At 55.0% G+C, this 11,011-nt stretch overlaps 5 protein-coding genes across 5 annotated transcripts; 4 read left to right on the top strand and 1 right to left on the bottom strand.

The window, feature by feature from the left end:
- Positions 1–561: 561 nt before the first annotated feature.
- On the top strand, positions 562–1,955 carry N656DRAFT_842626 (RCC1/BLIP-II). Its single transcript, XM_064819052.1, has 4 exons — positions 562–776; positions 893–1,015; positions 1,087–1,297; positions 1,395–1,955. Exons 1-4 carry the CDS (start codon positions 629–631, stop codon positions 1,843–1,845), a joined length of 933 nt encoding a protein of 310 aa, XP_064673385.1. The 5' UTR covers positions 562–628; the 3' UTR covers positions 1,846–1,955.
- N656DRAFT_816103 (putative proteasome subunit alpha type-2) lies at positions 1,890–3,153 on the bottom strand (the record flags this gene model as incomplete). The annotated part of the gene is made up of 5 exons (XM_064818393.1): positions 1,890–2,107; positions 2,169–2,810; positions 2,888–2,992; positions 3,030–3,049; positions 3,110–3,153. 5 exons carry the CDS (start codon positions 3,151–3,153, stop codon positions 1,989–1,991), a joined length of 930 nt encoding a protein of 309 aa, XP_064673384.1. The 3' UTR covers positions 1,890–1,988.
- Positions 3,154–3,817: 664 nt separating this feature from the next.
- On the top strand, positions 3,818–5,365 carry N656DRAFT_747194 (uncharacterized protein; the record flags this gene model as incomplete). Its single annotated transcript, XM_064812936.1, has 2 exons — positions 3,818–4,672; positions 4,726–5,365. 2 exons carry the CDS (start codon positions 3,818–3,820, stop codon positions 4,879–4,881), a joined length of 1,011 nt encoding a protein of 336 aa, XP_064673383.1. The 3' UTR covers positions 4,882–5,365.
- Positions 5,366–7,012: 1,647 nt separating this feature from the next.
- N656DRAFT_795506 (glycosyltransferase family 34 protein) lies at positions 7,013–8,076 on the top strand (the record flags this gene model as incomplete). Its single annotated transcript, XM_064817421.1, has 3 exons — positions 7,013–7,310; positions 7,370–7,797; positions 7,855–8,076. The coding sequence occupies 3 exons, from the start codon at positions 7,013–7,015 to the stop codon at positions 8,074–8,076; spliced, it is 948 nt and encodes a 315-aa protein (XP_064673382.1).
- A 793-nt stretch (positions 8,077–8,869) lies between these two features.
- N656DRAFT_775787 (putative sphingosine-1-phosphate lyase) lies at positions 8,870–11,010 on the top strand (the record flags this gene model as incomplete). Its single annotated transcript, XM_064814501.1, has 3 exons — positions 8,870–9,134; positions 9,340–9,945; positions 10,015–11,010. Coding segments are annotated over exons 1-3 (1,537 nt in total), but the record flags the coding sequence as incomplete, so codon positions are not given.
- Between the last annotated feature and the right edge of the window lies 1 nt (position 11,011).

Here is an 11,011-nt window from a genome sequence, read left to right as displayed (position 1 = left end):
ATAGTGAGAGCGCTTGATGTCTGCGAGTTGGCCAAGATACAGGACACCCGCTGTTCGCTCTCTTCTTATCCATGATTTTCCGGGCATTGGAAAATATTTCAGGTCGAGAGGTTGGGATGCCTCATGCAGTGAGGCCCACCGACACGCTCTCAATTCGGGACGGAAGGGCTTGATTGAGACTTGAGAGTTGAAAGCAGGTCAGCAGGCTTTGTTCCGTGTCTTTCACAACTCAACCTAAACCCACGGTGGGCCTCGGCCGACGACAATGGATGTAATGGAACGCATTCTCAATCACCGAGTCTCACAAAGAAGCCTCGAGGCCGAGTTTCGGCGCTTGGCGCGGATCCGGAGACAAACGCTGCGGTAGTTGAACGCATGTCGTGGACTCGTGGTTTAACTGCAGCCAAGGCTTGATGTTTGAATAGTGCTGCCGCTGTACTGTACGTAGTGTACTATACTTTTTAGGGGTGGGCCTACTAAACTCGCTGCAGTTCACCGTTAGTTTAGGCCTGTCCCAAGCGACTCGTCATCCTCATCAGCACCTTCCCGTTCAGGCGCTTACAACACTCTTCACCAAGCCCAAATTGGTCTATAATCGTCGTTTGACGTCGTGCTTCTCCTGCAGAAGATGGTACTGTACGCAACCGGCTTCAATGCCTGGAACCAATTGCGGTTTGAGAATCCAGGCATTGAGGAGCCCGATGATATCTCCTCCTTTACCAATGTGCTCAACGGCGACATAGATCATGTCCGTCCCTTCTTCTCTTACACTCTAAGTGAGTGACTCACCATGTCAGAGATGTACTCACCATGTACTTGGAAATGTCTATGGACACAAGTCTGGAACCTTGCATGTAGGCCTGCAGTGTAACTAATCGTCTCATCCTCATAGTCCGCCTGAAAAATGGCGAATGTCAGACGGCAGGCATGGTCCCAAAAGAACACCAGAGATTACGCATTGCTACTGAAAAATCCCATGCAAGTTTCGTTGAAGCATCCAACGATGCCGTAGTAGGTATGCAAGACCGCCTCCCCGTCGCGTCACCTCATCCCTTGGCCTGTCACTTACACCTCACCCCGATCCAGTCTACGACGGGGCGCAGACACTACACCAGTACACATCCATCCACAACCTCCTCTCCGGCAGCCCATCCCATACCTTTCCCAACCTTCCAAACCTCACCCAGCTCGTCGCCTACGCAACCGGCTTCGCAGCCCTGTCATCGACAGGCCAAGTCTGGACATGGGGTGACGAGCGCTACGCAGCCTGCCTCGGCAGAGACGTCACCGATGAGAGGTATGTACTAACCCGAGTGAACTCTCTAAACGTTTCTTGTCCTCAGTTGATATACACACTAACCTCGGATCTGTCACCATGGACAACGACGACACAGTCCCGCAGAAACACCCGGCCTCGTCACAGACTTGGCCGACCTGCCCACGGGGCCCATTACCAAGCTCGCAGCGGGCGGGTACATTCTCGCAGCGTTGACACAAGGGAATGATCTTTACTGCTGGGGCCACGCAGGACGATCACCCGTCGTAGCAGACCTCTTCTCAGGCTCAGAAGATGTAGACACGGACCGCCCGAGTCCTGTAGAGATCGCCGGGGGTAAGGATATCGCCGACATTGCGGTGGGGGACGCGCACCTGGTAGCTCTGACTTCGGACGGGGAGGTGTACGTGATTGGCGACAACGGTAACGGGCAGCTCGGTTTGCCGGGAGTGACGTCGGTCAAGGCCTGGACCAAGGTCAGCTTAGATATCAGCAACGGGGCGAAGCAGTCCATCACGGGCGTAGTAGCCGGACCGAGGAACTCGTTCTTGATCGCTTCGGGAAAGTGAGATGGGCTTGGACCAAATAAAGACAAGGCAGAATAGCGCAGCTTTGTCAGAGGTGGCTGTTTTCTATTCCCCCCCCGTCGTCTAGTTGTACAAAAAACCGCGCGCAACCCATCATGGTCCTCATCAGAACGCCATCCCAGAAATCATAGATTCGTGAGGTAGTCCTCAATTTCCTGCGGCGTGAGCTTCCGGAAGCGGGGGCCCACCGCGCCCTCGACGCCCTCGACGCCGAGGAGGTGGTCCGCTGGAGGGCCGACAATGCCTAGCCAACGCACGTTAGCAACATATCCCCCAAGCCCACACGCGACAGCAGCAAGACTTACCAATCTCAATAGTCTCCCCGCTCATCTCCCCCTCAATAGTCTCCTTGAGGGTCAGCAGCGCGATATGCACCGCATCCTCAAGCTCCAACCCCTCAGTGTACCTCTTCTCCAAGAACGTCTTGGCCGTCGTGGCACTCTTCCCAATCGCCGTCGCCTTCCAGGGGAAGTAACTCCCGCTCGGATCAACCTGGTAGAGCATGGGACCACCCTTAAGAATACCGCCCGTCTTTCCCGTCGGCTTTTTCTTCTCCTCTCCCTCCTCTTCCATTTCTTCCCCCTTCTTCTCTCCCCCTTTCCCCTCACCACCTGCCTCATCATCCTCAGGAAGCACACCCTCATCCCAACCCGCAATGAGCAGGCTTACACCATACGGCCGAACACCGCCGGACTGGGTCGCCTCCTGCATGACGCGGGCGACGTCTTGCACCAGGATGCGGGTGGGGGGGTACTCGTTGTAGATGCGCTTGTAGCCCGTGTGCGACACCTTCCGCGCGCGGTCCACCAGCACCCGGTAGTCGGGCCCCATGCCCGAGTAGACCATGCCGATGTTGGGCGTGATCAGGCTGATCTTGGAGAGCGAGGACGGGTCGGCGAGCGGGGAGGAGGACTTCTTTTCCGTCGCTAGCACGATGCCGTTTGTGGCTGGAGAGCGGGGAAACGGGTGTTAGGAGGGAGTTTAGGGGGGGGGGGGGAGGGAGGCGGGGGGAGGCGGGACTGACCTTTGATGCCTAGCGCTGTTACGCCCTGGTTGACGGCGTTCAAAGCATATTCTGTGGGTTGGTTGTTAGGGAGGTGATGATAGTTATGGAGGAAGGGATCGAAATCTGTGGTAGGGGGTTATGAGCTGGGTGAGTGACGAACCAATCTGGACCAGCTTGCCGCTGTTTGCAAAGTCGTCAGTGATATTGGTTTAACAGCTGCAGATGTGGGATCGCACTGACCTGGGAGAGAATGTTGTGAGAGAGAATGAGTATCTGTCCGCCATGATGGAGATGCGGAGGAACGAAGGGAAGATTGTCGAGCGAGCACAAGGTTTGCAGGTTGTGACTTGCTTTCCTAGAAATTGGTGTTGTTATCCGTAAAGCGAACGAGGCTGTTGTTCGCAAGCTCCAACCAGGCACGGCGAAGTTGCGCGTCGATGGCCTGGAGCCTCAGCCTGGGCAGAGAGCTTGGGCCAGCATGGGAATTCGGCGAAGCTGCTGATTCGCTGGATTGCTGCGATTTCTCTGGGACACAGCCTGAGTGTGGGTACGAGCTGCTCCACTCTGAGCCTAACTAACCGCATAGGGAACCTGGTCTCTGGAGAAAGCACAAAATGTTGCAGTGAACTGTGGCTGCAATTTTCATCTTTTCTCTGTCTGCGTCTAGAGTCCGGTTTAAAGAATGGTTCAAAGGATGTCTCACCTTCCCTGCCATCTTCTTGGTTAAAAATGGAAGCGGAATTCTACCTGGGGGATTCGATACACTAGGGCCATAAAATGTCACCAGGAGTCCTGTGCTCCAACGGCGAATTGCCCAAACCAGTTGGCGTGACTTGACATCTGTCATATTCGGCAGCCTTCTATTCAACTCATGTTCATCACCTTCAGCTATCTCCCTTCCTGAAATTCCCCCTAAACATACTTGCATGCTCGCTCAACACCCGGAAGATGGCTTCTGAATCTTTTGAGCCACAGTGGACTTGGCCTTCGGGGACTGACGATGAGCGCCAGGGGGTGGAAATGCCAACTTCAACATCGCCGGCAGCTGACGCACCATCACCCAACACTAACACTACCGGCACCTCAGACAGCTCATCGCCGGGCCCGACGCCGACCCAGCGGCAGTGGCATTACAAACCACGGACCTGCCGGATCTGTCTAGAGGTTGTACAGCCCACGACCGAACTCGATGATTCAATGGCGGGCAGGGTCTTTTCTTCCAAAGCCCGAGTCCGCTATGTATCCGAGGACTCGGAGCTCGGCCGGCTGCTCAGCCCTTGCAAATGCAAAGGCTCTCAGAAGTATGTCCATGAAGGCTGTCTGCAGGCCTGGCGGCTCGCTGCGCCGCTCTCAAACCGGAATTACTGGCAATGCCCGACGTGCCATTTTCAGTACCGCCTGGAGCGGCTGCGGTGGGGGCGCTGGCTGTCGAGCAAGGTATTGCGGGCGACCCTGACGGTGCTCATCATGGTTGTTACCGTCTTCCTACTTGGATTCGTTGCCGACCCGATTATCAACTTCTGGGTTGATCCACTCGGCGGAATTGCTGGCAGCCTCATGAGTGACATTGAGTTGGACGACGTTTTGGTAGCTGACGATGAGCCGGCTACATGGTCCTTGCATTTTGTCAAGGGCTTCCTGTCTCTTGGCTTGTTGGGCTTCGCCAAGACTATGCTGGCCATGTCGCCGTGGAATTGGATCAATGTACGGTTTGGAGGGCGTCGCAGGCGTGGCACGGGAAGAGACAGGATGGAGTCTATCAACTGGGCGCTTGTTGTCATTGGAGTTCTCACATTTCTGGGAGTAGGTATCTTGTCTCCCTCTCCTGTTTGACGGTGAACTGACCAGCCCTACAGGCAACCTGGAAGTTCGTGAGCCATCTTAGTGCCCGAACCCTCGAGAAGGCTAGTGATCGTGTTGTTGACGTCCAAGAGGATGATCCGGACGAGGACGAAAAGGACGACGGCGCGGAGCCAGAGCCTGTGACTCACGAGTCGAGGAAGGATAGGTGACACCAGGAAAAATTTAGCAGGATGTACTAATAGCAATCCCGTCATGACATCGAGGTGCAGCCCTGTCTCGACGTTGAGTGCCACATGATCCCTTGTGACTGCACACTCTTAAGTTGCCACGGCTTCGCTTCCATGCCGTGGCAGCTAGTCTGTGTGCAGAGATGGAACTTCGCTGCCACCCTGGGATTTGGGCGTATTGCTCTGTTCCCATCCGGGATCTGGCACGAAAGTGTTAACATCGGCCTCCAACGGAGGGTTCTTCGGAGCTCTGCTGTCTACGTCTGCTTCCCCGGCGCTTCTAGTCTCTTGATGGGTTGCTGAAAGGCGAGGTTAATACATGTCGACCAACTACGTTTTATGATGGCTGTTCAGCGATTTGATATCATACCTCTTTCCTACATCCTTTGTCCTAGGATTGCCGTGCTTGGTGTGGATGTCGACTCATCCCTGAGTCTATCCCACGCGTCTCTCAACCGCCGTCCTCGATGTTCCTACCGAAAACAACTCCCCCATGCTCCTCATATACCGCTCACCCACTTCGCCAAACCCCCTAGCATCCGAGAGGCCCAAGACAATTTAACCGGCGTTGGTCTACATGTCGACCTTGGGTGCCTTGACGTCTTTGGCTCGTTGGTTCTGCGTCGTTGGCCCTCAGTAGCCGAGAGCCGCGGGATGATGTGACCGGTGTTGGTTCCACAAGGAGTTTCTGGCTAAGAGTTTAAATTCTGGTCAACTCCATCGGGGTCAAAGCCGGTACATCCTGCTCCTCCGTGGATATATACGTTTCAACTCAGCGTACGTATTTCTCAGCATGATGATACACCTCTTCGCTACGTTCTCAGTGGCAGCCTTGGCCCTTTCAACCGCCCGTACAAAGGCAGGGGCAGGGACTCCCGTGCAAGCGGTCCTCCGCATCATGACACTCTACATCGCCGCATACCCCTCTCATGACCTGTAATCCCGGGTTCATGCCCTATTGCTGTGGTGCAATCGTCACGGATCCTGAAGACGCACACAATATGCTATGTAAGGAGGGTAAGAAATCACGACTACCTTATCTCTTACCTCATCTGTAAAAGTACGAATAACGGATACATGGCAAAGGTCTCGGACCAGTTTCATCCCTAGACGAGTGCGAGACACCGGAGATGGTTCGTCGGCATATCGGCGGCGCCTGCGTCCAGACTGCTGTATGTTCCTACAAGTCCGTTTCTCCCTTCCGAGCTTGTCTCACTGGCTGATGTTTTTCTGTGTTGGTAGGACGATGGCCGGATTATGGTTCTGTATGCTGCTGGGAAGAGATGTTGGGTCCTTATAGATGATGGAATGCGGTCCTGCTAAGCAACTTGCTCCCACTTCCATACCAACTTCTTCAACCTTTCCTTACTCAACAACAAAAAATGGAATACAAGCCAAAAACTGATAGACAGGAGTACTGGTCAGACTCTATTGTATTCATTAGAGCTTCCTACTGGTTAGGCCTTACTTAACGCTATGTCATTCCTGATCTTTGACGAAGTAATGGCATGGGTTGAAGCCAAGTGGATAGGCTGAAATAGGGTAGGACAAAGCATGAAGAGGGTTAGGGTTTACCTGTACGATAAGCCATCTTGCGATGTTCCTCAATTACATTTACGAGCCCATCGGCGTTCGTGTTTTGACCGGTCTTGACAGGACCGTTGCACGAGTCGCTCTCTGGTGCGATTACGCTACGACTTTGCGATGATTCTCCCCTGGCGCTCGCAACAACCTTTTCTTTCTGCTTGGCGCTAGACTGAGGGAGCTTGTCGACAACCGCTTCAGTTTCTCAATCGCTGACGGATGCGACCCAGATAACTTCCACTTCCTTCTTGCGATTGACAGCCTGGAATACCGTCTTTTGTCCCAGCCTGCGCAACTGATCGTTCAGACGTCGCAATACGCGCTGGACCTCTCCACTCTTTAGAACGGCTACTTGGGCGATAGTACGAGCTGTTGGTGCGCTATTCGAGGAAAAGTTTCCCATCGCAATTGGCGGCTCTCATCCTGCGTTGGCCCCCAACCGGAAAATCGGTGGACTGATTTACCACCTATTCACTGCTCGATAAAGGCCTAGGACTGCCATTCCTCGGGCCGTCCTTTTCCGGAGACAATGCATTTACCATACCCACCTCGAAAAGCCTCGAACCCTGCGCCATACCTTCCTCGATCCTCCCCGCTACCGGGTCTACGGAGAACCCGTCTCAAGCTCATCGCGCTCGTCGCACTCGCCTTCATCACGCTTATATATCTCGTTTCCCGACCAAGCAACAAGCATGCCGACTCGGTGCAGTGGAAACCGTCTGGGAAACCGCCAGTGGTCTTGGTGACGGTGTTGGACGAGAAAAAGTACGGCAAGGGATATCTTCAGACGATCGTGGAGAACAGGATACAGTACGCCGAGAAGCACGGTATGTAGCAGTTCCACGGTCACTACTAGACAGCTAGAGGAGCTAATACGTAAAATCAGGGTATGAAGCATTCTTCGCCAAGGTCGGTGACTACGATCTTAAGGGAGCGCCGGCGTCCTGGACGGCGGTCGTTGCCGTGCGCCATGCGCTCACGAAGTTCCCGGACTGCCATTACGTCTGGTACCTCGAGCAGAACGCTTTCGTCATGAACCCGGAGCTCAAGATAGAGGACCACGTCATGCAACCGTCGCGGCTGGAGGAGCTCATGAAGAAGGATTTCCCGGTTGTCCCTCCAGACAGCATCATCAGGACTTTCTCCCATGTCAAGGGACAAGAAATTGATCTAGTTATTACCCAGGACAAAGCGGGCCTGTCAGTAGGCAGCTTTATAGTCCGGAACAGCGACTGGGCGCGCTTCTTCCTCGAAACGTGGTTCGATCCGCTCTATAGGAGCTATAACTTCCAAAAGGCCGAGACGCATGCCTTGGTGAGTTGACTGTATCCCGGGGAGGAAAACCATAGTTTGCTGATGATTTCGGCGCAGGAGCACATTGTCCAATGGCACCCGACTATCCTCGCCAAGATGGCGATTGTTGACCAAAACATAATCAACTCGTACAGCAAGGGTGCCAAAGGGGCTCAGTACAAAAATGGGGATCTTGTAGTCAGGTTCTCGGACTGCTCGACGGCGGGCAAAGCGCAAGAGTGCGAGACCGAGTCGCAGCCGTTCGCAACGAAGTGGCGGAAGGCATTTGCCAATTCATGAAGAGGAAGATCAGCAATATATCTGGCAAAACATCTTCGTCCGCGCCGCCAGCATGATGACGACAAGAAAGGTCCAACAATCCGTTTCCTCGTCTCTCATCCTCGGGGACTGCCCAAACCAAAACCATAGGGTTGGCGCTGTGAATTTTGGATAGCTTTTCGCAGATGGCGGAGGCTAGTTGGCCGCTGAGCTGGGCTGCAGTTGTCTGAACAAGGAGAGACGAAGGGTGAGGTGGTGGGGAGGGGACAACTTGGTCTCGATGGCTTTCCAGGGACACAACACGACGCTGTTGATTTTGCTCGAGGGCTACAAGTCAGCAGAAGAGTTGAACCTCTGCTACTCTGTATGGTGTTCCACAGGGTGGGAACCTAGTTGTATTTATGTCATATAGCGGCGCATTTGCAGGTTGCCGGCGTCAGGTGAATCTCGAGATGCTGCGGCGATGGCTTTCTTGCTAACCTTGGGCGTGCCTTGATACCTAGTTGAACTCGCAACGAGCGTGATCAACACCGCGTGTCTGTGCTTATCGAGAATTTGAACGCTATTTATTTGGCAGATTCCCGGTCTCAAACTCTCGTTTCACTGGCGAACCAGGGATAGTCACCACGAGATTCCAACGAAGGTGACTTGCTGCGCTGAGCTGTTGCTCACTGCGACTTTCTTTGACTGACGCAATCAAAGCCGCGTCGCATGTGATAGTTCGGTTAGAAGCATTTGTGGGGACGGAGCAGTGCCCTTTCAGAGGCACTAGGCCGCTAAACAGCTAAACCACCCTGCACCGTCCCCCGACGGGGCAGCTTCCGAGGCTCCATAGCTGTCCCGCGCATCCCGAAGCCCGAACCTCAGGTGTTCTTGTCGTTACCTAATTCCCGTCCCAATGTTGCCAGCGGATCCGGGTTTGTAGATTCATTCCATGCCATTATTCCTCAACCGCGACCGGGAGGTAGTGTAAAAATGACCGGAACGTCGCGCCTGCCCGTGAGCCTCAGAGAAGGCTTCAACAGTGTCAGGAAAAGGTCCCAGGCCAGCAATCCGCTGGCCATGCTGAACATGGATCTGTCAGTGCCAATTCCCTTCCATTTTGCTTTCCTTGCCTCTTGGCCGCATGGTCTTCCCGTGCATGGCGTCAGCGCTTTTTGTCTACAACAATTCAGCTCCGATTTCTCCAACTGAACACGCAATATCCCTGCTTAATAGCCAAGCTCCTATCTTTGATGAGCATCCTTGACGTTAGAGGGAAAAGCAGAACTAACGTACCATCAGAATACGAAACATCGTCTTCTTCCTATTTCTTCTCCGATGGACGCGCCGGGTGCTGTGGAAGCTCAAAGGCCGCGGCCTGCTGGGCACTCTGATCGAGGCCTACGTCGACGTGCGCCGCCTACTATACGGCTGGTTCCTGGGGATGCCCGGCGTGCGGACGCAGGTGCGCAAGCAGGTAGATGAGGCCATCTCCAAACTGCAGACGAAGTTGGTCCCAGCAAATGCCACGCGGTACTTGACTCTGCCCAAAGAAGGCTTGGCCGAGGATGCCCTGCGCAAGGAGCTCCATGCGTTGGCCAGCATGGACCACACGCGCTGGGAGGATGGCTATGTCTCGGGTGCCGTCTACCACGGAGAGGAGGACTTGCTGAGGTTACAGACTGAGGCATATGGCAAGTTTACCGTGGCGAATCCGATTCACCCGGATGTATTTCCCGGTGTGAGAAAGATGGAGGCAGAGGTTGTGGCCATGGTGCTTAGCCTGTTCAATGCACCGCCCGGCGCCGCCGGCGTGACCACCAGCGGCGGCACCGAGAGTATCCTGATGGCTTGCCTGAGCGCGCGGCAAAAAGCCTACGTGGAGCGAGGCGTCACAGAACCGGAGATGTAAACAACCCCCTTTATCCCCTTATTACTCCATCTCCAACTACTAACCCTACTAACTCTGTTACCCAGGATCCTACCCGAAACCGCGCACACAGCCTTCCGCAAAGCAGGCGAATACTTCAAAATCAAAATCCACATGGTCTCCTGCCCCGCCCCATCCTACCAAGTCGACATCCGGCGCGTAGCACGCCTGATCAACAGCAACACGGTCCTCCTCGTTGGCTCCGCCCCGAACTTCCCGCACGGCATCATAGACGACATCTCCGCGCTCTCCAAACTCGCCCTCAAAAGACGCATCCCCCTCCACGTAGACTGCTGCCTAGGCTCCTTCCTGGTCCCCTTCCTCGACAAAGCCGGGTTCGAAACCGTCCCCTTCGACTTCCGCCTCAAAGGCGTCACCTCCATCTCATGCGACACCCACAAATACGGCTTCGCGCCCAAGGGCAACAGCACGGTGCTGTACCGCAATCAATCTCTGCGTTCCTACCAGTACTTCATCGACCCCTCCTGGTCCGGCGGCGTGTACGCCTCCCCCGGCATGGCCGGGTCCCGCCCGGGCGCTTTGATCGCCGCGTGCTGGACGAGTCTGATGTCCGTCGGCGAAGCAGGGTATTTGGCTGCCTGCACGGAGATTGTTGGCACAACGAAGAAACTCATGGACCGCATCCGTACCTCCCCGGCGCTCAACGGCGAGCTGGAGATCCTGGGCAACCCCCTCGTCAGCGTCATCGCCTTCCGCGCGACGACGCTGAATGTCTATGATCTGGCTGACGCCATGACGGCCAAGGGATGGCATCTTAATGCGCTGCAGAACCCGCCCGCGCTGCATGTTGCTGTTACCCTGCCGCTTGTGAAGGTGTGGGAGCGGCTTGCGGCGGATTTGGAGAGTGCGGTAGAGGCGGAGCGCGAAAAGGAACGCGCCCGTCTTGTGGAGGGGAAGAAGGCCAAGGGCCAGGCGCCGGGGGACGCGGCGGCGCTGTATGGTGTTGCGGGGAGCTTGCCGAATAAGAGTGTGGTGGTGGATTTGGCGAAGGGGTTTTTGGATTTGTTGTACAAGGCGTGATTT

The sequence above is a fragment of the Canariomyces notabilis genome, assembly GCF_033297395.1.
Source record: "Canariomyces notabilis strain CBS 508.74 unplaced genomic scaffold N656scaffold_3, whole genome shotgun sequence".
Lineage (NCBI taxonomy): Eukaryota > Fungi > Ascomycota > Sordariomycetes > Sordariales > Chaetomiaceae > Canariomyces > Canariomyces notabilis.
This window is presented reverse-complemented; position numbering and strand designations above follow the sequence as displayed.